Source organism: Prunus dulcis, chromosome 7, assembly GCF_902201215.1.
Source record: "Prunus dulcis chromosome 7, ALMONDv2, whole genome shotgun sequence".
NCBI classification, from domain to species: Eukaryota; Viridiplantae; Streptophyta; class Magnoliopsida; order Rosales; family Rosaceae; genus Prunus; species Prunus dulcis.
In genome coordinates this window covers 13,067,736-13,095,305 of record NC_047656.1, presented here as the reverse complement: position 1 = coordinate 13,095,305, position 27,570 = coordinate 13,067,736, and the positions used below count along the sequence as shown (strand labels likewise).

Genomic DNA, 27,570 nt, shown 5'->3' with positions numbered 1-27,570 from the left:
AAGTCTAAAAAGCATTAGTTTCTCACATAAAAGGCCTTTTTTTGCTAGTATACTTATTGGACTCCCCATTTTTTTGCTAGCATTAGTTCCGCACACCCTGTGCCCCGGGCCTAAAAGTAACTGTTTAGTAATGTGGAAAAGAAACCACGAAATAAATTTTTTTTTTCCCTTCCCAGATTCAGTTTTTATGAAAGAATTGAAAACAAAATTTATTTAGGTTCCCAATTACACTCCTAAATTATGAGTTATGCAATTATTGACTTTATTTCTTACAACTTTTTAAATTATTAATAAGAGTAAATTAGTCATAAACACATAACTAATGTTTCCTTGATTTCCCATGAGAAATGAAAATAAAACTTAAAGTGGGTTTCATTTTCTCAAATATTTTGTCATCCCAAATTATTTTTTTTTCGCGAACCAAATGCCTCGCCATTGAATTTTCTGTTAAATAAAAAAGCGAAGTGCGAAACCAAGCATTTAAAAATGCGAAGAACTGAGGCGGGCACCAATAGGCAACAAGAGAATCATTTCTGTCAAACAGTCGCGTTGTATAAGAAAGAAGCAGAGTATATCAAGTGCCTACTTGAGTAGCTCTTATTCTCTGCAACTATGGATCTGGGTCATGTTCTCCACCTCCTAATTCCCTCATGGAACTCTGTAAGTATGCCTCTCTAAACCCATCACCACCTTTTCTTCCATCCCCAATTTTGTTATAGTTAATCAATTAATTGATCCTTAATATTCAGGTTGCTATACTCGCATTGTTCTTTGCTTACTTGTCCATTGCCGGATCTATATTGCCCGGCAAAGTTGTTCCCGGAGCCACCTTACCAGATGGCTCTCGTCTTTATTATCGCTGCAATGGTTTGTTTCTTTTTAAATATGTTCATACTTGCACACACACTATCTGTTTGTTTAATTGCTTGAGTAGCTGTGGTTTAGAGAGTGTGATGTATTTTGACTTAAAAAATCAATTTCTTTTGTTGTCCTTGTAAGGTCTGCTATCGCTTCTGTTGCTGGTTGGGCTTCTTGGGTTTGGTGCTAAGATGGATTTCGTATCACTTACTGTATGTGGTCATAACTTCGTTGTGTTTTTTGGATTATTAATTTCCTTGTAGTGACTGTTTTTGGGTTGATGGTTCTTGAGAGTGCTAATTAATGTCATGTTCATTTACAGCCAGCTTCCGATTTCCATTTACATATTCTGTAATATCACATGCAATTGATCATGTTGTGGAAATTGAAGATGATATATTTGTATCTACGTTTTGGTTTAAATTTGAATAAGTGTCAACTGTCATATAATCACTTTAGTAACCCAAATAGGATTGATGGTTTTTCTTGGAAAGTGACAAAAATTTGAATGCTTTCACTTTTCATATCCCGCGTTGAGCACCAATTTGAAAACTCTGTCAAACCTGAAATGCATACTGGAAAGATGAAGGTGGTTCCATATGCATTTGAGTGCATCCTATCTCTAAACTTCCAATCCACCAGCTATATATCATTCTTCTTTTTTTTGCCATGAGAGGGGTTATTTCACTTTCCTGAATATGGGTCCAGCTCCATGCAACAGAACCAGATTGATACATCATAATATGTAGCTTTGCTGTTCTCCAGGGATACAAATCTCTATATATCTCTCTCTCTATCCTAAAGTTGTATAAATAAATTAATGGAGATATAGTGTTAAAAATGTTGTCATCAGTTTTTGTGTTTTTGTGCTTCAAAAATTGAATAATATTAACAGCAAAAGAATGTTTGCAGGCAATATCAGACAGAGGATTTGAGCTGTTATCAACAACTTTTCTGTTTAGTGTTCTGGTAAATCAGTAAGCAATTGACATTTAGTAGTCCATGTTTCAGTTGTAGCATTTGAAATAGACATTGGTGTTGTAGTTGGTGAAGTACATGAACAAACCTTGTGCTGGCATCCTTGTTTAAGATAAAATGAAACTCTATTTTCTTTTCTGTTTTCAACTCAGACTGACAATTTTGTGACTTAAAAGTTGAGCTTCATTATTAAGTTGTCTTCTTTTATTAAAATTGATATATAATTGTTTCTTTTAATTTCATACAATGATAGGTCACACTGGTACTTTACGCTGCTGGCTGCAAGTCGAGCAACCGAGGTTCTTCCCTAAAGCCTCATGCAACAGGGAACCTTCTACATGACTGGTAGTTTAAACAACTTGTCTAACTTATTCCAAGCCATCCCTCCATTTGGTGAACTGGTTTATATTCGTATATGATACAGACAATAGTTAAAAATTGTTTATATAAATTCAGATGAGCATATATATATATATAGTGCCCTGTCCGCACTTATTTTTACCTGCCTTATAACATTTGCATTTTCTCAATTAGATAATTGGTAGCAAGGAAAAAAAATGGTAGGAACAGATGTTATAGAGGGATTTTAGGACTGATACTTTTAAACCTTGAGGTACCAACCTATCCTAACTCTGTGCCATCTGCATGTTAATACAATCGAAAACCTCCTTGGTTTCAAACAGGTTTTGATTCAAAATCATCTTTTTGGAATACTCTTTCAACCGGTGAAAATAATTACCAGATATTAAAGATTGAAAAGTCATTATTTATGTTGTGGTTTAGAAAACGAACATAAATAAGTTAATGTCTTGATGATTTTTGTCTTCACCGATTCATAACAGGCAATGATTGACTACTTGTATCCTTTATTGTCTTAAAAATGAAATTTTCAGTTCCTGTATTTGCTTCAATCCCTTGTTGAATGCATCTTACAGTTATATTAATACGGACACTCTAAATTTGTTTAATAGGTGGTTTGGAATACAGCTTAATCCGCAGTTTATGGGCATCGACCTCAAGTATGTAATCCAGTCTTCAATATTTGTGGCATGCTTTCCATATAGCCACTCTAACATACACCAATAGAATTATTTAATTACTTTTAATTTCAGACCTTATTTTATCTTTCTTGTATTATGTTTATATGAAGCTTATAAAGATGATATTCTCTTCTGTAGATTTTTCTTTGTTAGAGCTGGAATGATGGGCTGGCTTTTTATCAACCTTTCGGTTCTTGCGAGAAGTATCCAAGATGGCACCTTGAGTCAATCCATGATCCTCTTCCAGTTGTTCTGTGCGGTAATCTGGGACCTCATTTTATATGTGTATAATATTTGTTTCTCTCTGTCTATCAAAATTGTATATATATATAGTATATACTCTTTAGTTTACTTGTTGTAAGTGATTGCTGAAAGTTCTATCCTTTTTCTTTTTTCCAGTTATACATCCTGGACTACTTTTTTCATGAGGAGTACATGACCTCCACGTAAGTGCATTACCATGACGTCTAGCTGAATCATTCAACTTAGTTTTATCCTGTGTCACCTTTTGCTTTTACATTATCAAGAATCTTTTCTCACCTGTATCCTAGGGTTCCCATTCCCTCCCCAGACAGAATCTGCCACGCACATTTTTCTGAAATATGCTGAACACACGATTCTGATTTTATCTTTAGTCATTTTTTATTGCTATAGCCATTTATTTTATTTTCCCCTCTGTCTTCTAGTCCTCTATCCATTTTCATTTGTGTTTTTGGATATTGAGGAAAGAACTCAATATGTTTGGTCTGCTATATTTCTTCATGCATTCTCTTCACTGTCTTTGTGATGATTGAATAACATGCCAATTTGGGTCGTTACATTTGTCTTTGCATTTATTTATTTATTTTCACATGGTTTGCCTTTTACAGATGGGACATAATTGCAGAGAGACTGGGTTTCATGCTTGTATTTGGAGATCTAGTGTGGATTCCTTTCACTTTTAGCATCCAGGCATGTCACCTGAACTACAGCTTACATAACTCAACTGGTTTTTTCTTTCCTACTTCCTCCCACCCATACGATCACACTGTAATACTTGATTTGGTGTGTTTGCATACACTTCTGTTCGAGAACTCAGACTGGGCGTTGTCGTAGAATTGTAAAAGATAAAACATATTTGTTATAGATTCTGTGAAACAGAAGAGTGATTTAAAGCAACATTGAAACCCTTAGCCATTGTGTTCTTCATTGTTATAAATTTCTGCCTTGTTATTTCCTTTTTTAAAGGGATGGTGGCTTCTGAGTAACAAGGTGGAGTTAGGAACAGCTGCTGTTGTAGCAAATTGTTTGACTTTTCTGATCGGGTAACCTTCCCATCAACTTGTAGTTGGCATTCGGAGCGTTATAACCTAATTTCTCTTGTATTTGCTAACATTGAACTTATAAAATCCATACTGGTCAGGTACATGGTATTCAGAGGAGCCAACAAGCAAAAGCATGTCTTTAAGAAGAATCCTAAAACACCTATATGGGGTAGGCCTGCAAGGGTCATTGGGGGAAAGTTGCTTGCTTCTGGTTATTGGTAAGATTTACCTCAACCACCTTCTATATCATCTTGTTCTTTTCTTCTTTTCTTCTTCTCATCATTATTGTCAATTAAGCACAACAGGTCAAGTGAAATGACTTGATCTGTCAATTAAGCACTATTGGTATTTGAATCAATCACCCAGCAATGTTTCAAACTCTGAGGTGAACCAAGTAACCCATTTTATTGGGCTCTAATACAATCTGGTAGGAGGAATACCTGCCTAGACTGGCTGTTGATGGAATCTTAACTTGACAAAAGGTCAAGTAATTGAAAAATGAATTAGATGATGTATTGACTTGTTATTCACTCATTCTCTCTTTGGGGAAGCTACATGCATTATATTTCATAAAATTAACTCTCTGTTCCTTACATTCACAATGCTACTTACTAGCAAAATATATATAAAGTTCATCATTCTTCATCACAACCATTTTCTCATATTCTGATTATTTTGGTGAAGGGGAATTGCAAGGCACTGTAATTACCTTGGGGACTTGTTACTTGCACTGTCTTTCAGCTTGCCGTGTGGGATAAGGTAGTTTACCTATTCCTTTACCAATGTTGATAGCTTTCATAGAAAAAGAGACTTCCATTTTTAAAAGTCCCTCGTTTTGCAGTTCCCCAGTTCCATACTTCTATCCAATTTATCTTCTCATTCTGCTCGTATGGAGAGAAAGAAGAGATGAAGCTCGTTGTGCAGAGAAGTACAAGGAAATCTGGGCAGAATACCGCAAACTTGTCCCATGGAGAATATTGCCTTATGTTTATTAAGCTACCAGACTCTGGGCTTTGTAAACGCATCATCAAGTTTAGCTGCAGTGGACCGCATGCTTTCTTGTTTATACTATGAAATGCACTTTATTCCTGACTGTTGAGTTATTTCGAAAAAAAAAAAAAAAGAGTAGTGCATCTTTTTCGACAAAATGCTTGCGCATTTAACTACTATCATGGCTCTTGTTATATAGCTCATGTTCCTCGTTAACGTCATGAAAAAAATGAAAAACAAATTGGGCCGCCTGGCCCATGTTCATGGAAGTAATGTGCCCTTACTAATCTTCTTGATTCACTAATTAGTTTTAATTAACAAAGGCATAATGAAAGAACCCAATAATTAATTGTTGTGGTAGTTGAGCTAGCTTTTTCAATTACTTTGTTTGGGCACATCAGTCAAATGCACAAAGACAGAGAATGAGTAAAAGATAGGTGGGTGGTGGGGTGGCCCTTTCTTTTGTCATTCTTTTGTCTCTTTATATCTTTAATCGATTCTTATCACTCGAAGAAAAAAAAGAAAGGAGGGATGCTTCTTTCTCTCTGCCTCTTTTGGCTAACATTATGGCATTATGCAGTGAAGGGTTGTACATGTAAATAGTAATACCAACAACCCTTGATGGCATTTCATTGAATAAGTGGTCCCTCCCTACTCAATAAAAGGACGAAAAAGAGGGCGCAGAGGGAGGGGCGATGATTTTGGACTAAGTCTATGATGCATTCATCTTTGGGACCAACTCATATAATCAGAATTGTTACACCTGTACATGATTTGTTTGATTTTGTTTCCATTTTTTGTAAACTTGGAAATTGTAGATGAAGTCTAGGGTTACGCTACCTATCTATCTCTACTCGCCTTTCACCTTTCGGAAAGAAATTTTGAATTACAAAAATTGTTCTAAGAATAAGAGAATTTGGATTGGAGGATTGTATGGGGTGAGATTCATAAGGTTTAATGAAGAATGTGGGTATACATCACATTTTGTAGAAGTTTAGAGCATTCAATTCAAGATAAATGATAATACGTAAGGTGAGATACTATACTCACAATAAGCTCATTTTACATGTGGTGGGACTTTTAGCTAAACACGTGGACGACTACCCTTCATTTCAAGGTTGGTTTATTAATTTTGGAGGTCCTGGACAAAAATAAAAGGTAAGGCCCTTTATGTTCAACACTCGGCTTCTTTTGTAAAAGATTCCACATTTAAGTGCTATGTTGGTTAGTTTAAATAAAAGAGGTCCACTATATGAAGAAATTTTTTTAAAAAAAAAAGTTTTAGGATAAAGCCCAAAATGCATAAATCACACACCTAAAAGACATTTTTTGCTTATTTAATTATTGGACTAAAAGGTTTTATAAGCTGCCCCATTTTTCTGGGAGCCCTGTGCAGTCATCCAGCTCCGCACACCTATGGGTTAGACCTGCTTGCGAGACGTAGAGTACGTGCAGTCCAAAATGTGGTTTTAACATGTAGAAGTCCGAGCTTCTCACCCAAAACCAATTAGTAATCAGCGAAATAGTACTATTGAATGATGTGGAGCACGTACAGTCCAACAATAGAGTTTTAAGATTGAAATTCTATGCTCTCCAACAATTTTCTCTCTTTGGCTAGCATTGTTTAGTATAATCTCTTGGCATCTCTGTCACGTTTCCATGTTCAACTTCTTGGCGTTTTGGTTCTTATTATTTGTATTTGCACGAACTTTCTTATGATTTCAAAGATAGACCTAAGTGAGTATTTTGGTTCTTATTATTGGTACTTGCATGGACTTTCCTATGATTTCAAATATGATTTTTACTATTTGTACTTGCATAGAATTTTTTATGATTTCGAAAATAGATAGAAACATGCGAGCATCTTGGTTCTTATTATTTATACTTAGATTTTCTTATGATTTCGGAGAATAAACGGACCCAAACAAAGTGGACTTTCTTATAATTTCAGAGATAGACGGACCCAAATGGAGCGAGCACAACCCAACGCACCCCAAAATCAGTAAAAAAAGTTTTATAGCGGTCACACGCAATAGCACCAAAATAATAAGGTCGAGGCACAGAGACACACAGTACACTCACTTTTAGAAAGACAGACGTTAAAGCATCTTTTACACAAGTGCTCCAATTTTGCATATTTGATTTGATTATTGAGCATCAAATTCAATACAAATTAGTATAATTTGTTTTGGTTTTTAAGCTGATAATTTATGTAATAGTGTAGTTCTTTGCCGACAGAGGTACATGTGGACTTGTCAAGCCTGCTTGGTGGTACAAAACTCACTGATGTTTGAGTCAGAGATGAGAGAGAGGCAGGCAGCTAAACCCAATGTGATGAAGCATATAGGAAGGTAGGTAGGTATGGGTACTTGTCAAACTTTGCCTTGCGTAATGGTCTTTCTTTTAAGCGGTAGTGCAAGAGATGCAAGAAATTCCTACAATCACATCTTTCTTATCTTTGTTTTTCAATTCATTTTAAAATTAAAGTTTTCAGCCTAGTTGATTTCTGAATCAATGGGTGGAGGTATTTGGGGTTTTGCCTGGGAAAGTCACGCACGCTTTAATTGGACAACTTTTATTCGTTTATGCATTGTGAGTTTCGAATGTATTTATAGTTAATAATCATTCGTTCACGTGCAAGTTTACTCAAACATTTAAAATATATATATATATATCCGCCAAACTTAAACTATGTGAGAACCCCACCAACCCAATAAAATTTTACACAAAGTTGGGAAAAGAGGGAGCAAAGATAGATGAAATAAACAAAAAAAAGGTGAAAAATATGACAAATTGAACAGTGAGACAGGTGCACCAAATTAGGGTGCCGCAAGACAGCGTGCACAAGTGGTGCACCAATCCCACTCACATATTGCCACATTTCCACACACAAAAAACCACTTCTAAATCTTTAGAAAGATGAAGAGGAGACGCACAAAGACACAACAAAAAGACACATATTTCAACTCATCACCGTCATTTTAGAAATCATTTGTTTTCTTGGGAACATTAAAATACATCACAATACTAAAAATAGATAATAAAGATAAAGAAGACATAAAACAAAACTGAGGGCATCATATTATATCTAAACTCACAACCATCATCTTAGAAATCATTCTTTTAAAAAACCTTAACTACGTCACATCAAATTAAAAGCACATGCACATAATTTCTTAACTCCAATGAAAAAATAGGATAATTTTTTTCTTAACCTTTCTTCGTAACTAAACAATACAATTTGTGAGATAATTTTAGCATAAAATAATTGTGAGATAACTTTTTTTGTCAGAATCCAATCATTAGATATTAGATTATAGGGCCATGTGAGAGTGACTGAAGTTGATATATTGACTTTTTATCACAAATAATCTCTAAAGTCTGCCAAATTATCATATTTCGTTCATAATTTTTTTTATAGCACTAATGGTCTTTAAGGTTATCTTCCACACATTAAAATTGTCATATTTTATTCCTAACGGCATGGAACATTTTGATGTATGGAGGGTAACTTTAAGGACCATTAGTGTCATCAAAAAATTGTTAGAGACGAAAGGTAATAATTTCATAAACCTCAAGAACCATTTGTGATTAAAAAAAATAAATATTATACATTTGATTTATAAGGGAACTATTATTAACATTCCAAAAAATTGTTTTGCATGTTTCTCTTGTAAAAAAAATATAAATGAAATTGCATATGAGACTCATAATGACATGATTGTTAGGAATTTTAAATAAGCGATTTTTAACTGTTAATGCGTATTAGACTCATAATGCATGAACAAATGAAAGTTGGATTGTACGTAGATAGAAATTGCATGTAGATAAATTCATAATGGCGCTTTCAAAGTGCATTCCTATAATAATTATTTGTTTATGTCCATATTAAGATAAAACAATTTTATGGTACTAGCTAAGAAAAATAGGAGAAGTCTTGTGCATGACTTGAAATAGTATGACAGGTAGAACAAAAAAAAAACAAGATTTGGATTGTACACTTTTTTGTTGTTGCCAAAGTTAGAAAGAGGTAGAAAGATTTTCACACACGCACTAATAAAGTGCCTTAGAAATTGTACACATTAAAAGAATTCCACAATACATATTATGCAAAGAATAGTATAGAATAGTCAATGAAAATTATGCAATTGCATACAGGACGGAGCTATAGCAAGGCTTGCCATGGTCTTGGCCCCCCCTATTTAATTTTTAATCTCTTATAATATATTATAAAATATACGATATAGCAATATAATTATTGCAATTAGATTAGTGATGGCCCTCCTAGTTGAAGATGTAAAACTATGTGAAAGTGATTTTAAAATTTTGGCCCTTCCATGCTAAGAATCCTAATTCCGCCACTGATTGCATATTATTAACTATAAGTTAAAAGAAAACCGTTGAGCGAGAGAAAACCCTAGCAAAAGTAACCTCGGCCGCCACCCTTTTTTTCTCTCTCTACTCCTCCCATTTGGTTGCTTCTTGTTGTTTGCCATTTTGGCTAGTTTGTTGGCTGCACTTGGTTGTTTTTGTTTGTCTTGTTTTTGCAGATTTGGAGCTCATGCTTTAGATCTACTTCAAATATTTGTGGTTTGTTTCAACTTGTGATTTGGAGATAGACAAAGTGATTAAGCGGTTTTATTTACGTGTGTTTTGCAGTTGCTTAAGTTGTAGTAGTTGCATAAACTCTTTGTGAGTTTGGTACTTGTTTGTAGTCTAGTCTCTACTTGTAGTTTCAACTTGTTGGAATTTAAAGGTTGTAGTTGTAGATATAGTTTGGTGTGTGGAGGTATTTACCTGGTTTTCCAGACTAGTGGTTTTTATGCCATAATTTTTTTGGCCATGTTTGGCCGTATTTGGACTAACCCTTTGTGGTTACTGTGCTTCTATATTTGTAATAACCCTTTGTGGCTATGTGTATTTGTATAAGCTCTTGTGACTGATGGCCTTTGTGCTGGCATTATGAATGCAACTTATGGTCTTTATCGCAAAAAAAGAAAAAAAAAAACCTAGTATAGAATAGGATTAGGGGTCACAACCTAGTCGCATTATTTTGTATTCGTGTTTAATACTAGTCAACCCTAACTTGATTAGCACTAAAACTAATACAATATTTAGAATTCCACTCCGCCAAACTTTCTTCTACACTATGTCTAGCCTTATCATCAAATAACTTTTTAAACTTCAACCTCAATGATTATTTCTCCCCACTTATACACTTCATATTGGCACATCTACATTTAAAAAAGTAATGTCACATATATCACATTGGTTGTTTTTGTTTGTCTTATTTTTGTAGATTTGGAGCTCATGCTTTAGATCTACTTCATATCTCTGTGGTTCGTTTCAACTTGTGATTTGGAGATAGACAAGGTGATTGAGTAGTTTTATTTACGTGTGTTTGCAATTGTTTGAGTTGTAGTAGTTAAATATACTCTTTGCGAGTTTGGTGTTTGTTTGTAGTCTAGTTTCTACTTGTAGTTTCTACATATGGGAATTTAAAGGTTGTAGTTGCAGATATAGTTTGGTGTGTGGAGGTATGTACCTGGTTTTCTAGACTAGTGGCTTTTATGCCGGAATTTCTTTGGCCATGTGTGGCCGTATTTGGACTAACCCTTTGTGGTTACTGTGCTTCCATATTTGTAATAACCTTTGTGGCTATGTGTTTTTGTATAAGCTCTTGTGACTTATGACCTTTGTGCCTACATTATGAATGCAACTTATGGCCTTTATCGCAAAAAAAGAAAAAAAAAAATCTAGTATATATTAGGATTAGGGGTCACAACCAAGTCGTATTTTGTTGCATTATTTTGTATTCGTGTTTAATACTAGTCAATCCTAACTTGATTAGCACTAAAACTAATACAATATTTAGAATTCCACTCCGCCAAACATTCTTCTACGCTATGTCTAGCCTTATCATCAAATAACTTTTAAGACTTCAACCTCAATGATTATTTCCCCCCCACTTATACACTTCAAATTGGCACATCTACATTTAAAAAAGTAATGTCACATATCACATTTGTTGACACTTAATCCTCTCATCTCTTTCCTCCTTGTGGATTATAATGAAGGTTTTCATGAGGTTGATCACTTTTCTAAAGTTTCTCTCTCTTCTTATTTTCTTCTCTATTTAAACCCATTTAAGCATAAACCAAGGAGAAAGAAAGAAGAGAAAACGTTTTCTTAAGTCAAAAGTCTATGAGTCATCATTGTTTTTTTATAATACAAATGATAGTCTAAACTACAAGAGAGAGGGAGTTTTCTCATACACACTATTAAGATGCTATGGAGTCCAAACCTGAGATCAATGGTCTGCAAGTCAATACCATTTTTTACTAAGCTAGTCCTCATTCGTTATCTAAGTCATTCTTATCTTAATTGAGAAATATGATGAACAATGTGATCGATAAAAGTTATGCAAATAATCTCACTTTATTTTAAATATTTTATTCACGTTGACAACGAATATACTAATAATTTGCGTTGACGCGAATAAATGTGATACAAATAATTTTACTTTATTTAAAATGTCACATCTATATCGATGATGAATATTTTAATAATTCGCGTTGACGCGAATGTTCTAATCATTCGCGTTGACTGCGAAACGAGAACGTTAGGAACGTTCTAATAATCATTATGAACCATCATGTCAGAACAACCGCAGGCTAAATCTGATACCACCACCAACCAAAAGAAGAATCTGATACCAAAGAAATGGTGCATGTATTTGTTAATTTTGTTTAAACCCATTGCCAATGCTAGATATCTTAGCCCTAAAAAGCCCCTATAGCTAGTAGAAAGTGGGAATCTCCGGACCAAGTTGCAGATATTATTTTCTGTTGGCCATGAGTGTTGTGGATAATTACTTCTTGGGGGACCTCTTCATTTTGTTTGCTTCCTAAACCCGCCTCACAACACAAAGCACAAAAAGCAACCAATGCATGACGCTTCTGTTTTTTGTTCGGCCGGCATGCATGACACTTCATAGTCCCGCAATAAATAAATAAAAAAAGAAACACCAAAAACAGATGTCACTTCAGTTGCTTGGTACCTTCTACTCTCTAGCCCCCCCTCCTAATGGTAACTTCAAAAAATTTACTTTTTTTTTTTTGGGGTAATCTCAAATTTACTTTCACTTCTTTAACATGATAGCTTTTTTCGAGTTTAAATTTCCAGTTCCATTTTTCCTTAATTGACCCATTAATATCTCTAAAGTTGTTGCACCCACCAAATTTAAGTAGAAAGAAAAAACATAAATGGCAATGACATAGAAAGCAGAGATTGTAAGCAACTGACCTGGCAGCACTAGGACACGCGTCACAAAATGAGAACTGTAGCACGAACAACACGTTAAGCAACAAGTGAGGTTATCAAGCTGTTGAAACAGAAGAGTCAAGAGGAGAACGCGAAAAGAGGGAGATAAGAGATTCGCTTTGGCTTGAGAGTCACGAGCGGTGGCCGACATATCAAAAAAAAAAAAAAAAAAAAAAAAAAAAAGAGAGTAGGGAGAGAGATGAAAACGGTTACACCACTTTTTTTGCATGAGATCCATGTGTTGCTGCTTACAAGTGCGAAGAAACCAACAAAATTGCTTCATCAAATTCACACCTCATCGCCCTAATTTCCGGTTTTTGATCAAATTGGGGGTTTTGGATCTTACCCACCAAACCCTATCCCTTTCCTTATCCAAGCAAACAGAAACGTTTTCCAAACGTTTGATTAGTCTAAATTTTAAATTCACTTCTTATAGTTAATCTTATTGGTTATTAGTGAAAAATAATGTTAAAAGACGGATCAATATATATGTGTATGTGTATGTGCCCGCTCTGATGTGATAGTGTCACTGAAGAAGTGGTATGTTTGAAGATCCCAATAACAACTCATGACAGTTGATATAGTTAATGAAAAAGACCCTGCATGTGTTTTGTGAAAAAAGTAGAGGTTCTTTAAAAAGTTCTTATCGAGAACCGACGCGCCGTCGTTAAATAATAAAATATTTAAAAAATTTTTGAATAGAAGGCGCATGATAAATAATTTTATTCTTTATATAAATGCGGAAAACATTCGCCAATCATTATAGAAGTCAGGTGAAATGGAAACAATAAACTAGGTTGACTTCTGTCCCTTAAAAAGATTGTGGGACATGACACTTGGGACCCATATAAAATACATCTATTTTAAAATTTCGTTGCGAAACTTCGACGAATTGTGAATATATATAAGATGTTATCAAAATTTTATCGACACAATCGAACTAGGTAGCTCGAGAGTATAGTAAGCTCAACAATGATAATTATATATGATCAATAATAATAATCAGATATTAGCACTAATCATAAGCAAATTACCATTCTTCAATTTTGTTAACCAATAAAATTACGACCCCACCCCATGCGATGACCATCATAAATTCATGCCACATGCGCGCTAAATTTAATCAACACCCCAACCTTTACTTAGAAAATTGTGTACCTTTTGTTCAGCCAAGGAGGGGACCACTAACGCCGTAACTGATGGCTCCGTTACGTGGAATTTGACGTAACTATAGGGGCAAAAATATAACCCCCCGCATCGTATTCATCGCCCAAGTCCCAACTCATTTCCCCGAACGACGCCGTATGTTCGCCACGTAAGCATCTTTGATTTTCCGTTCGATCACGTGTACGAGTCCAGCCTCGACGATTCACTCGCCGCGGTCGTTGGGCAAATGTTCTTTGACCAATTTGCCCCTGTCCTCGCGCATAATTTCACTACTCAGCAGACATGGTAACATTTTCCATATCCCACCAGTTGTTAAGCAAACAAACAAACAAGTGCACAAAAAGAAACAGAAAAATAAAGTCATATTATATAATTTCGTGTAGTTATTATATTGAGATTAAATCGTTTACCGGGAAAAGGAGTTTTCAGTTATCAATTAGCTCTCTCTCTCTCTCTCTCTCTCTCTGGGACTTTGTGTATGGTTTTTTTTTTCTTTTCAGTTTCCTTCACGGTTTCCTGAGAAAGACTTTTTCACCATTTTGGGTTCCTCCTGAGACTGAGATGAGATCTAGGCACTGGCTCAGCTTGTGGGTTAGCTCTCTCATGAAGTCTCTGAATAATTGCTAATTTTTTGTTGATCAAATTCTTCCAACAGCAGAGAATAAAGTGGCATTATCTGTGGATATCAGTGAGAGCATCTGTACGATTTTCTGTTCTGCCTTCTAATTTTATGAAACTGCAAATTTCAGTGATTGTGAGGAGGTGGAATTCTAAATCAATTATGTGCTCTTCTTCTTGGCCACTCTAGTCTGAATTTGCCATTTTGATTGAAAGATCTGGTTTTCAACAAGATGATGGTTTTTGGTGAGCTGGGTAAGACTGATAATTGTTGTGTTTTTAGCTCAAAACTGTGTTTTCTCTGCTGAAAATTCTCAAAATTGCCTCATTTTCCTATATGGCAGGTGATTCTGTAAAATGGGCTTAACAGGGAGGAAGAGTTTCAAGGCTTGATGTCCAGAAATCAAAATCTGCCTTGGGAAAGACTGAATTGAGTGAGAAGTGAGGAGCTGGAAACCAGAGGGAGAGAAGAAATCTAAAAAACCCAACAGGTGGGTCCCTCAGAAGGCTGAGGGATGGATATGGGTGGGCAGGGGGAAGATGCCTTACAAGATCAAGGCTCTTCTTGCAATTGGATGCCAACAACTCCTTATAGGCCTATTCTGCCAAAACCACAGCCGGAAATTTTGATGGCCTCAGAGACATTGAGATTTGGTGTAGAAGAAACTGAAGAGAACAGAGTACTTATAAACTTCGGCTCGCTGGATCGCGAGAAAGAGAGTAGATTTGTTTACCATGGAGCTGGAACCGGAGCTTGTACTTCAGCAGAGTCTCACTTTGACCATATGGCTCCGTGGAAAGGAATTCCTTGTCAAGAGCTCCTCGCCCTTGCGAATGTCGCTGCTGGGAACCCCTTGCTGCAAGAGGATGGGAATGGTGATGGTTGTGCAGTGCTGGGAGAAATTCAGCGTAAGTTAAACCAATTAAACTTTAGTTCTTGCTATTTGTACCATATTTACTAACGGCAAACGATACGGCCACGTTAAGTGCCGACCACATGACCGACCACGTGACCGGCCGGTGTGGGGCTCACTCTCTAATAATTAGAGGGTGGTGGTCAGGTGGTTGACCACGTGCACCCTTGTGGGTAGGTCTAAAAGTTTTTCTCTCTCATGTTGTATTCTTGCATCACGTGATGAGAGAGATTGACACATGCACGTTATGAGAGATAGACACGAGATAGACACATAAAGGGACAGAGGCTGTCCCATAAGTTTTTCATAGAGGAGTTCAGTGGCCAATGAATGTGGTCTAAATAGCTTTATTATTAATTTGTTATGAACTCTCATTTTAATATCTTACACCTTAAGGAAAGCATGTAAGACAAATTCACCAGTGTTGACCGAGAGGAGACATATAGTTACCACATGAGAAGTGAACTCAGGAGTCACTGAATTTAAGAGCATACTGTAGTGTGGATAGCTAGAAGAAGTGACTGCCAATAGCATGAAGATGATAATAGTTGTCAGAAAAAAGAAAACAGCATTTGAAACAAAAAATTAATAATCAGTTATATAATGGCTAGAAGGTTCAGAGTGAGGATATCTATAAGACAGTAATGACTACTCAAGGAAATAAAAAATACTTGATTATGTATAACAAGAAATGAAAAGTATTCTGTTTATAACAAATTTGATCACAGTGTTCTTGTTCAATTACCTCATTCATCATGCGTTCTGACTGCAAGACTTCAATTATGTATATGACATGGTGTATGCATTTGTGGTTTTTGGTAACAATTTCATCTTGAGGAACAAGTTCTCCATAATTACGTTATGTGCCTTCAAATAGATGTCAACTTTAATTGCAGCTCTGTATATCAACAAAGAAGTTTGGAGTTTGTTTTTGTTACCTCTCTGATCTGGAGATGAACCAATGTTACTATGCAGATGAATTCTCTTTTGCTGACCAACGTCCTCCTTGTGATCTGAACTTTCCACCTGCGACTACATATGGCCAATTTGCACCCATAACACCAGATAAGTCCACGAGAGTAGACAGAGAACCAATGTCTCAAACACCAAACCCCAATGCAGATGATGGAAGAGGCCAGGAAATAGAGGAGCAATGGGATGCAAATTCTGCAACAATCAACATCCATGAGCTGGATAACAACAAAGATCTAGCAAAAGCTTCTCCTGATTCACTGCATGCTACTCTTTCCACAGAGCTCCAGGAGAATGACAACTCTGACAAGGGAGTAAACAACATTATTGACTTGAACAAGACACCACAACTAAAACAAAGAAGGAGAAAGCACAGGCCCAAGGTAATTAGAGAAGGCAAGCCAAAAAGAACCCCAAAGCCTCCTGGTTCTAAGGAAAATCCAAGGGTCAAAAGAAAGTATGTGCGGAAGAATGCACTGAACGAAAATAAAACTCCTCCACCATCAACGGAATTTAGGGAGCATACTGATTCAAATAAACTGAAGTCTACGAAAAGATCGTGCAGAAGGGCCTTAAACTTTGAAATAGAAGAACCAGGAGATGGAAGTTCCTCATGCAGGTCTTTGAATATGGATTTACAATCACATGAACTGAATTCTTGCAGCAATGGAGTTGAACTGGTAGCAGATAACACCCAAGTAGGCATAGCCCATGATCTAGTCAGTTCTACAAATCAAATCCTGAAAGATTATTTGTCACTGCCTGAACAACACCCAAGCACAGCACCTTCCACCAGAAATAGTTCCATACAATATACAGATTCCCAAAAGGAGGATACCACAAAAGGAAGAGGACAAATGAGCACTGATATTGGAGAGGTAAACAATGCACAAATCATGTTGAATTGTGACACTCAATCATCCCAACAAAGTCCACGTGAAGAACAAGCAAAGGGAACCAAGAGAAGATATTCTAATGCTGCTGCGCAAGCAGATCCAAGGGCCAGAAATTTAATTGGGGCTAACTATAATAATTTTCAGGCATACTACAATCTGATGTCGTGGGTTCATTTTCCGTACATATACAAGAAGAAGAGGACTGACAAGGCACACAATTCTACCATACCAAGCACCTCTTATCGTGTGAATATGGCAGAAAACATTTGGAGACCATCAACATCTAGCTGCTTAACTTCTGGTCCTCAATTTAATGCTAGTAATGTTTCGCCTACACTTAGAGAAGCAGGGAAAATCCCTCAAGATAAACTGCAAGCTTTTGAGAATATTCTACCTTTGTATCATACCGAGAGGTCAACAAAGAGAAGATCTAGAGGTCCTACAAGGGTTCGTGACTTGGCTTCACTGACTAGGACACCAGAGCACATTTTGCACAGAGCCTATCTCACCAAACAACCACCAAGTGATTGTAATGGGCAAAGAGTTAATCACTATGACAGAAATCAGACATGCATTGATGCCCTAGTCACAGACGTGGGTGCAACACTTGCAAAAAAGAAGAGGACAAAGAGGCATCCACTTTCCACTTCGCAACGAAGTCTTGTAATATATAAGAACCAACCATTTTTCGCCACAGCATCAGGTATGCCAATAAAATATTTGTTTATGTTTGCAAGTTGTACAATGTTACCCACTCTGCCATGCAATTTTGGATGTAATTTAACTTGGCCATTAATTGCAGGTGTTCCTCCAGAAGTAACATTTGAACAACTGCTTTCTGCTATCACTGAGCACTTCAAATGTTTGGACATACATAGGGAAAGTAGCAGATTTTCCTATCAAGGGTTTAATGTCATCTCTTCCTATAAGACACAAAATCAAGAGCCCAGCGCACTGGTTCTTTATAGAAGAGATGGCACTGTTGTACCATTTGACGGTTCTTTTGATCCAACTAAGAAACGTCGAGCACGACCTAAAGTTGACCTTGATCAAGAGACTGATAGAGTATGGAAGCTTTTGATGGATAATATAAATAGTGAAGGTATTGACGGAACAGATGAAGAGAAAGCAAGATGGTGGGAAGAAGAGCGTAGAGTGTTCCATGGACGTGCAGACTCTTTCATCGCACGAATGCATCTTGTGCAAGGTACATAAACTTTCACCTTCAAAGAAATTCATGTTAAACAAGTTTCCAACGTATCTTTCATAATTATATGATGATTAGCTAGTTAGAGGATGCACTTGGGAACTCTTCTTTAATTTCAGATATAAGAAGTCACAACTTCATATTGTAACAGAATAATATTATTTCCACAGGGGATAGACGCTTCTCTCCATGGAAGGGTTCAGTTGTGGATTCAGTGGTTGGAGTTTTCCTTACTCAAAATGTCTCAGATCATCTGTCTAGGTGAAGTACTGTTTCTTGATAAGTATAAAATTTGACATCGGAGAAATTCCAAGTCATAAAATTTCTAACCTGTACCTCCTTGCAGCTCTGCATTCATGTCACTCGCTGCACATTTTCCCCTGAAGTCAAGGAGGAATGAAGATGCATGCCATGAAGAGGTTGGAAGCTTAGTAGTAGATGAACCAGCAGTCTGCATTAGTGAGAATTCAAACCAGCCAGCTTGTGACTGCAGTTCCATAACATTCCATGATACTGAGCATAGTGAAAAAAATGTTAACGGAAATGAGAACTCTGGAAGCACTACTGAGGGAGTTATCTCAACAACTGAATCAGAATGCAAGCTATCATATTCATCTGAACCTGGTCTAGTGAACAGGTCAACAACCAAGATCACAAGAACAGTATCTCATTGTTCCTTAGAGGAGGATATGAGAACAACATACGATGTAGCTTCATCTCAAAATTCTGTGGATTCTTCAACTTCTCAGACTGTGGAAAAGGCTGGATCATGCGAGAGCAACTCAGAAACAGAGGATCCACCTAATAGATGTGAAAAGAGCAGCTTGGATCACTCCACTTCGTTTGTAGAGCTTTTACAGAAGGCCGAATCAACTAGGGTGCATCAAGTTTACAGTCTCAAGAGCAGCTACATGTCATCTCATCTCACTTCAAACTGTGAAGGTTACCAACCTACATGTATGCAGCATACTGACCAAAGACATAATATAAACCGACAAGCAGCATCCCTAGCTGAGTGCTTTGATTTGTTCAGAGAAATAACAGAAATTTCTAATACTTCAAAAAACAAATATGAAGACAGCTTTAGCGAAAGGAGTGCAGTAACAGCAGAATCTGCCAGTCAAGATACAGTACATAATGAGCTGAGAGTGAATGTTCAAGAAGCACCAAGCTGTTCTAGAAAACCGTGCAATAACATTCAGGTAGGCAATAACATGGCCCAGTCTCAAATTGGGGTGGTTGGGAACTCAAATAATGTTGAAATATTTTCTCAGGAGCAAAACAATAAGATGCATCAAAGTTGCTTGAACATTTCTGGAGAGACCATAGATGTTCTGCAGAAAGTAGCAGAGTCAGATTTAAATGAGCAGGGTCATTCAATAAACAAGGAGGTCAGTAAGACGAAAGCTGCTACCTCAAAAACAAAGAGCACAAGAGCTGGAAAAGAGAAAAAAGATCAGCTTGATTGGGACAAATTAAGAAAACAAGCAGAATCAAATGGAAGGAAAAGGGAAAAAACGGCAAACACAATGGATTCCTTGGATTGGGAAGCTGTAAGATGTGCAGATGTTAGTGAGATTGCCCAAACCATCAAAGAGCGAGGGATGAATAATATGCTTGCAGAAAGAATCAAGGTAAGTATAACATTTAATATAGTTCTCAAATTTTTCAGTGTACCCACCTACACACACCAAAACTTTTAGATCAGCTGATGTTGATTGAGAAATTTGTGCAGGATTTCCTTAACCGACTGGTTAGAGAACACGGTAGTGTTGATCTTGAATGGTTGAGGGATGTTCCACCTGACCAAGCAAAGTAAGCCCGCAGAATTATTCCAACCCATTTCTACCTTTAAAAACTAAATTCTAGCAACTCAATCACTTGCATGCCCATGTCATATAAAAATGATATGGCTGTGTTTATACAGTATACAATGTTCTGAATATGCATTATGCTTCTGTGGTTTTCATTCCAAAACTATCTGATATGTGCCTATAGAGAGTTTCTGCTGAGCTTTCGTGGACTGGGGCTGAAAAGTGTGGAGTGTGTGCGGCTTTTGACACTGCACCATCTTGCTTTTCCGGTGAGTGTGTATTAGAAGTATCACTGACCAGAATAAATGCAACAGATCTCAACATATGTAGTTATATCTTTGAAGGTGGACACAAATGTTGGACGTATAGCTGTGCGGCTTGGATGGGTACCCCTACAGCCATTGCCTGAGTCACTGCAATTGCATCTTCTCGAACTGTGAGTTTTATGAGCTCCATTTACTTACCGAAAGCATATCCAAATTGAACTGGAACTGATGTTTCTGTCTCTCATAGGTACCCAGTGCTGGAATCCATTCAAAAATATTTGTGGCCACGACTGTGCAAGCTTGACCAAAGAACATTGTAAATACAAATCAGACAATACCTTCACATTAGTACACTATATCTTATCTATAAACATGACTTTGCATAGTCAAAAAACAAAATTCTCTTCTATAACATTGGATACTAATTGAACAATACTATTTCAATATTTGCTAACAGGTATGAGCTGCATTACCAGATGATAACATTTGGAAAGGTATGTCATCTTATTTTGCACATGAAGTGATTTGTCTTCACTTTACGGGCTAAGAATGAATTAAATGGCATTTTTTGACACAGGTCTTCTGCACAAAAAGCAAACCAAATTGCAATGCATGTCCAATGAGAGGAGAATGTAGGCATTTTGCAAGTGCATTTGCGAGGTTTGCAAATCAAATCTTCCAATCATTTGTACTTAAAGGCCACTATAGTTCCAATAAAACAACCATATGAATAAAAATTCATTATGACTCATTCAAGGTATATTAACTATTGTAAACCTCAATTTATCAACATATGGAAATAAACTTAAGAATACCAACAAAAAAAAAGCCCTCATGAATCAGAAACATAATAACAATCCTCATAATTGCACTTTACTGCAAGATCATTTGATAAGTTACTAACAAAGCATGTTGGATGCAGTGCAAGGCTTGCTCTTCCAGGGCCAGAGGAGAAAAGCATAGTGAGTGCAACTGAAGCCAGAACTACCTATACAAACCCTACTGAGATGAACAATAGAATGCCCTTGCCTCTTCCTCAGGCAACAAAACAGTTGGATGGATACCAGCAATTGGAAGCAAGCCAAGAATCAGAAGCAAAATCTGAATTTGGTAGATGTGAACCTATCATTGAAGAACCAGCAACACCAGAGCCAGACTGCACACAGATAGTAGAGGACATTGAAGACTTCTATGATGATCCTGACGAAATCCCTACAATTAAACTTAACATGGAAGAGTTCACTCAGAATTTACAAAACTATATGCAAGAAAACATGGAACTCCAAGACGGTGAAATGTCAAAAGCTTTAGTTTCTCTCACACCAGAAGCTGCATCTATTCCAACACCCAAGCTAAAGAATGTGAGCCGACTACGAACTGAACACCAAGTGTAAGTAGGAGCTGTCATCTCTCTAATAATTCAAGAAATTTCTTGTATGAAATATTTGGTATTGTTAGGATTAAATGGATGGAGCAATGTTTAAGTAAGCAATGGAAAACGAAATGGAGTTTGTTGTCAAAAAAGGTTTCCAACGGAAATCACAAAACATCACCTCTGTCCAGATTGCATCAATGATAATTGATATGAATTTTATCATTTTAATAGTGAGCCAAACATCTCATATGTATGTTACTGATTCTTCTTCTTCACAATGCAGCTATGAACTTCCCGACACACACCCTCTTCTAGAACTGGTTAGTAATGTCTACGTACTTACCTAATAACATGGTTTAACTATCCCTTTTTGGGTTTGTAAGGGATAAGTAGCTATCTCTTCTTTCTTTTTTTTCCACTACATACTTAACTAATAATATGGTTTAACTATCCCTTTTTGAGATTGTAAGGGATAAGTAGCTATCTCTTCTTTCTTTCTTTTTTCCACCAAGTACCTATCCGGATTTAATCTTCACTAAATTTGCCTTCGCTTAATACAGTTGCAGTTGGATAAGCGAGAACCAGATGATCCCTGCAATTACTTGTTGGCTATTTGGACACCAGGTATGTAGATATCAACAAAAAAACTGACTACCATATAATACTTAAGTCTGACTATCCAATTTTCCTTTTTCATCCCCAAATTCTCAACCCTCATGCGAGAGTTTAGCCTAGACCAATCTTCCAAAGTGGATAACATGGATTTACAAAGCCTAACTGAACAGTCCCTAATGTCAAAATGACTACTATTATCATTTGGACCCGTAAAGAAAAACCGGTATAGGATTAACATATTAAGATTAGAGACATGGCATAGAGCATCTCAATACTTCTCAAGTGGTGTACTTCCCAAAGCTAATATATATCCTCTTTTTCTGTATGTTGAATATACAATTTCACTAAATGCCTTAATGTTCATACCAGGTGAAACTCCAAATTCCATTCAACCGCCAGAGAAGAGGTGTAGTTCTCAAGAACTTGGAAAATTGTGTGACGATAAGGAATGTTTCTCATGCAACAGTGAACGGGAAGCAAATTCACAAACAGTCCGAGGAACTCTCTTGGTAAGAGTATGCTAAACAAAACTACCCTTCATAATTTTTAATGTTATACAACACAACTGAACACTTGTAACACCAATAGAAGTGATCACAACAATGATGAGTGTTTACTTGTTTTGATCATGAACAGATACCATGTCGGACAGCAATGAGAGGGAGCTTTCCACTTAATGGCACATACTTTCAAGTTAACGAGGTGAGATGCAGTTTCATTCTTCTCAAGCTCCTTCTGTTTCATGTTGAGGTGACATTGATTATAAATGCCATCCGATGCAGGTATTTGCTGACCATGATTCGAGCCTTAACCCGCTTGATGTTCCAAGATCTTGGTTGTGGAAGCTAAATCGGAGAACGGTGTACTTCGGAACCTCTATACCAACGATATTTAAAGGTAAAGATGGTAAAACTTTACATTTTTATATTTTTACTAATGATTCAAACAATAGCACTCAGTATATGTTTCTTCTTGCCAGGGTTATCAACACCAGAAATTCAGCAATGCTTTTGGAGAGGTATGAGAAAATGTCACTCATCTGTTTCTGTGTTATCATAGTAGCTTTAATTTTTTTTCCTAAAAAGAGCTTTAATGTGGAATTTATCCATTAGTCCTTTCAATTGGCTTTATGCATACACAAAGTAGCCATTAGTCTATTATTGTCGACTTGTGTACGCACATATTCAAAACCTTGTACTTTTAAGAAAGGGAGCGTAAGACCTACTTCCTCTGGAATCATGCAATTTCTAACATCCTAATCCTATGAGCTAATGATATTTTCAAAAATATATATTCCTTCTGGTAACTACTTGTGCAGATAGAGCTCTTTGATTAGCATTTTGTAGGTTCATACCAAGAATGTACTCAAACAAGCATGACAAGGATTATTGGTACCTTAGGAAACCTAATTGCTAAGAGAGTGCACTTTCCTAACTTAGAATGAAAAATTCTGAAACTTGCCTAAGCATGGCTTTATTGCTTTACAGATTGCATTCTCAATGACCGTTGGAACAGAAATGCATCTTATGGCTGAACTATAAGCAAATATGCTCAAGTTCACTTTTTTAAACTTAGTTGTTGTGTCACAAAATGTCTCAGCGAAACTTCATAGAAATCTCTGTTTACTTAAAAGTTTGATTTGCAGGATTTGTCTGCGTGAGGGGATTTGACCAAAAAACACGAGGGCCACGTCCATTAATGGCCAGACTGCACTTCCCAGCCAGCAAGTTGTCCAGAACAAAAGATAAGAGAGATGAGTAGCCACCGAGAAGTTTCAATGCATGTCAAAAGAGCAAGACAAAGCCCACATTGAGTTGCACAACATTAAACATTTGTAAATTGGCGCGTGGAGCAAAAAGTGAGGTTCTAATTTAGTTGTTTGCTCACATGACTGAGAGGGCATTTAGCCATTTGTGTAAAAACGGCGAGCATAACCAAAAGATGTCATACAGTTTAATACACTAGCTAGTTTCTTGAGCAAATTACTTGAAGGTTGCGAGTTTAATAGCCAAAGGTATATTAGAAGATAGTGCAAGAACACCAAAGGAGCTAGTGCACAAGCATTCCAACTACACTGAAAAAGTTCTTTTACGAGCAACAAAATCTCGTTAAAATTAATCATCCAAACATACAAAAAAAAGGAGGATAAGATGTCCACTGAATACCAAATCCAGCTAATAACAAACACACGAGTAACCTTTCAAAACAACCTAATCAGCCCCTACAATAAAGCCACCCTCCAATCAGAAAACTAGCAAAAGATCGAATTTCCTCCTCAACTATTATAATCTTTAATTTCCAATTTCTCACTGAAATTCATTTTCCTGCTCCCGCTAACCAACCTGCAACACATTCTTGGGTTACTATCTCCCTTATTTGCCCTCTCTACTTCAACCTTTCTTCACCACATGACAAAATGATTTCTTCTCTGAAAATTAGCTCCTCAAACTTTAACCCTAACTTTGTCCTCTCACTTCCCCTTCTTCACTCAAACTGTCTTCTTCTTCTAACAAATTCATCCCCTCAATTCTCCCAAAACCTCATTTCAATCCCTCTCAACCTTGTCTTCTGTATTTTCTAAACAGATTGATGCTCCTGGAATTCTGATATTAAAAAATTGTTCAGAGCATCTACAACACATTTCCCTACCTAGCCATACACAAGCAATATATACATATATATAACTGTGAACGAAAAGTTCCTAACCATTTAGAGGGAAGAAGTTTGCGATCTATGAACTTTTTTCCTCAAAACTATTCAGATGAACAGATTATGCATTTCTATAGGACTCAAAACACAAAATCGTCAACAGAGAGATCAACAGCGCCATCAATCACCTGGCGACAATTGATACAATCACAAAGCACAGATGAGCAGATTTCAAATTGCTAAGATGCACAGGCCGAAAGTAAAATCGAATACAATTACTGATAAAGAGATTCAAAAGCGAGCGCACCTGCGAGAGCTGGATCGTGGATGGGAAGACTGAAAAGAGCGAATCTTCAATGGCAGCTAAAGCGCTGGATAGAGAAACACTCTTGACTATTTTGCCGCCATAACGCCACTTTCCATTTTTGGTTTCCCTCCAAATCTGAACTCGTTTTACTTTTTTGTCGTTTAAAATGACGCGCAGTACGTGGCGAGTTATTGGCTGTTGGTGGATTCGGCGGGTTCTGCATTTCTCAAAAAGAAAAACATGTATACCTTATGGCCCTGTTTGGTTGATAGGAAATGAGATTTGGAGATGAGAAATCAATTACTTTTCTCCGTTTGGTAAGTTCAGGCATGAGAAATCATTGTCTGGCCTATGAAAAAGTATGAAGAAAAGTGAAGTCATCCTCCCAACTTGGATTTTATTTTCTCTCCTCATTGGAAAGTTTGGGGAAATTAACCAATATTAAATACACATTTTTCATGACCATTTTGTCCCCATTAACAAGTTAGAATTACAATATATTATTAAATGCATTATTTGTTTATATTTAATTTAATATAGGTATAATTGAAAATTTATATAAACTTTGTTTTCCATTCCTACTCAAAACAAACATAGGAAAGGAAATAAAGTGCTATCACCTGGTTACTTTCCCAGTATTACCAAACATGGGAAATGAATCTTCAATTTCCTATCCCTTAGGAAATGATTTCCCCTCAAATTTATTTTGTGAACCAAACGGGACCTATATGTGTCTCGCTCACCAAACAACACACATACTTGTCATCAATGAATTGAATTTTGATATGAAATTGAATTTATTCTAAATGGAAAATAACTAAGTGCTAACGACAAGACACCCTGCAGGTTTAGGGTGGTTCTCAATATGGACCTCATGGTATCAATTTTATCAATTTACACCATAACGTTTTTAACATCGTCCAATTTCATTTTTCCGTTAAGTTGATCGTGTGGTCAATCGTTAAATGCTAATGTGACACCCGTGGGACCCACCCCACTAGTAGACTGACCATTCCACATACGAAATTCGACGGGCATTTTGGGGTTGGAAAATTAAAAATTAAAAAATAAAATCGAAGTCGCTCCCAAATCTGGCACGCGTTCCAAAGTCATTCTTTATCGATTTGGAACCAAAATCGTCAAAAGTCGTCCTCAATCTCAGATTTGATATAAAACTTAAAACTCCATAACTAAGGAGATAGAGAAATCCAAGAGCTGCGATTTTGGAAGAATTGAGAAGAAATGAGTTGGGATTTTAGACCTCTAGGCGCTGTGCATCCCGTGTACGGTAAGTTCCTCTAAATTTTTGCGATTTCGGTTATCTGTGGTGAATGGGTTTGAGGTCGTATGGGTTATTGTGCTTTGAGTAGTGTGTTTTATAATCCTTGTCGAATAGTGAGAAAAGTATGAAAGAATGAAGGGTTATTGTTGTTTTATAAGGCTTGTTGAATATAGGTGGTCTTTCTGCAGAATTGTTTTGTAAGGGTTTCGCATATGCTGGCAATGTCTGCCTTTAATAAGGCCAAAGTGTTAGGTGGAAGGGTGTGAAAATGGTTGTTTAATAGAAACTTTGCATTTTCTATAATGGTCCTAAAATGAAAATAATTGAATACTGTGTTTTTCTAATGGTTTATATGATGTGGTCCAAAACTAACCCCTATTTGAGACATGTGATATGTATGTGATCCTGAAATTGTTTTCTTTTCGAATGTACCATGGTGGTCAAATCTGTGGTAACTATTATGCTTGTTAGAATGTAGCTTGGGTTGATTATTGTGACAAGGATAGTGCGGGAGCAAATTTCCCCACGAGAATATTCGGTTCGGAAGATTCCCCTTTCTTCTTCGCCGCCTCTTTCTCCCTGCAAAATAGAACAAATAAGAGGACTACACCCGGGGGGTGTTGGCCAAAGGCCCTCCGATGCCTAAGTCAGTGCAATCAATCCGTAGAGAAACGATAGCTAAAATAGGGTACGGGATGTGTTTATAATATAAATTGGGCGGCCGGAGCCTTATGTAAAAGAGAGAGAGAAAAGAGGTGGCTAGGGTTTGAGAGGAATTTTCTGCAGAGTTTTAGTAGTAATTCTCACGTACCTCAACCCTTGTGTGTGGCTATGCTTTTATAGTGGTCTCGGAGGCTAGGGTTTCAGATGAATAATTCTGTAGATGGAAGGGAATTATTCCTCCCCTTTTTGGGATTGATTTAATTAATTAGGGATTTGATTTATTAGGGTAAATCAAATCCCTAATTGTGGTAGGCATCAAATCAAATCCCGAT

The 27,570-nt window shown here is 36.7% G+C and overlaps 2 protein-coding genes across 6 annotated transcripts; both read left to right on the top strand.

The window, feature by feature from the left end:
- Positions 1-368: 368 nt before the first annotated feature.
- On the top strand, positions 369-5,303 carry LOC117635908 (delta(14)-sterol reductase). Its single transcript, XM_034370294.1, has 13 exons — positions 369-660; positions 750-867; positions 1,000-1,070; positions 1,771-1,827; positions 2,090-2,181; positions 2,808-2,855; positions 3,015-3,135; positions 3,276-3,322; positions 3,746-3,827; positions 4,104-4,180; positions 4,279-4,398; positions 4,865-4,939; positions 5,022-5,303. The coding sequence occupies exons 1-13, from the start codon at positions 613-615 to the stop codon at positions 5,173-5,175; spliced, it is 1,110 nt and encodes a 369-aa protein (XP_034226185.1). The 5' UTR covers positions 369-612; the 3' UTR covers positions 5,176-5,303.
- An 8,749-nt stretch (positions 5,304-14,052) lies between these two features.
- On the top strand, positions 14,053-24,366 carry LOC117635783 (transcriptional activator DEMETER). Of its 5 annotated transcripts, none has more exons than XM_034370145.1 (21): positions 14,061-14,251; positions 14,410-14,533; positions 14,623-15,187; positions 16,168-17,763; positions 17,863-18,267; positions 18,438-18,528; positions 18,614-19,901; positions 20,003-20,082; positions 20,266-20,350; positions 20,426-20,517; positions 20,595-20,663; positions 20,805-20,841; positions 20,925-21,007; positions 21,270-21,737; positions 22,006-22,042; positions 22,283-22,346; positions 22,707-22,846; positions 22,974-23,039; positions 23,120-23,234; positions 23,317-23,355; positions 23,983-24,328. In XM_034370145.1, exons 3-21 carry the CDS (start codon positions 14,794-14,796, stop codon positions 24,096-24,098), a joined length of 5,265 nt encoding a protein of 1,754 aa, XP_034226036.1. In that variant the 5' UTR covers positions 14,061-14,251; positions 14,410-14,533; positions 14,623-14,793; the 3' UTR covers positions 24,099-24,328. The 5 variants fall into 5 exon arrangements, with proteins under 5 accessions (XP_034226039.1, XP_034226036.1, XP_034226038.1 ...); XM_034370147.1 differs by having other exon boundaries at positions 14,061-14,533; positions 18,614-19,469; positions 19,542-19,901; XM_034370144.1 differs by having other exon boundaries at positions 14,061-14,533; positions 23,983-24,366.
- The last annotated feature ends 3,204 nt before the right edge of the window (positions 24,367-27,570 follow it).

Excerpts from the sequence above, each read along its gene's own strand:
- LOC117635908 (XM_034370294.1), top strand. The coding sequence starts at position 613 with ATGGATCTGGGTCATGTTCTCCACCTCCTAATTCCCTCATGGAACTCT. Across the intron at positions 1,071-1,770 it reads TGGATTTCGTATCACTTACT|GCAATATCAGACAGAGGATT; the intron begins GTATGTGGTCAT and ends GAATGTTTGCAG. Across the intron at positions 3,136-3,275 it reads TCTTCCAGTTGTTCTGTGCG|TTATACATCCTGGACTACTT; the intron begins GTAATCTGGGAC and ends TCTTTTTTCCAG.
- LOC117635783 (XM_034370144.1), top strand. The coding sequence starts at position 14,794 with ATGGATATGGGTGGGCAGGGGGAAGATGCCTTACAAGATCAAGGCTCT. Across the intron at positions 15,188-16,167 it reads AGTGCTGGGAGAAATTCAGC|ATGAATTCTCTTTTGCTGAC; the intron begins GTAAGTTAAACC and ends GTTACTATGCAG. Across the intron at positions 17,764-17,862 it reads ATTTTTCGCCACAGCATCAG|GTGTTCCTCCAGAAGTAACA; the intron begins GTATGCCAATAA and ends CATTAATTGCAG.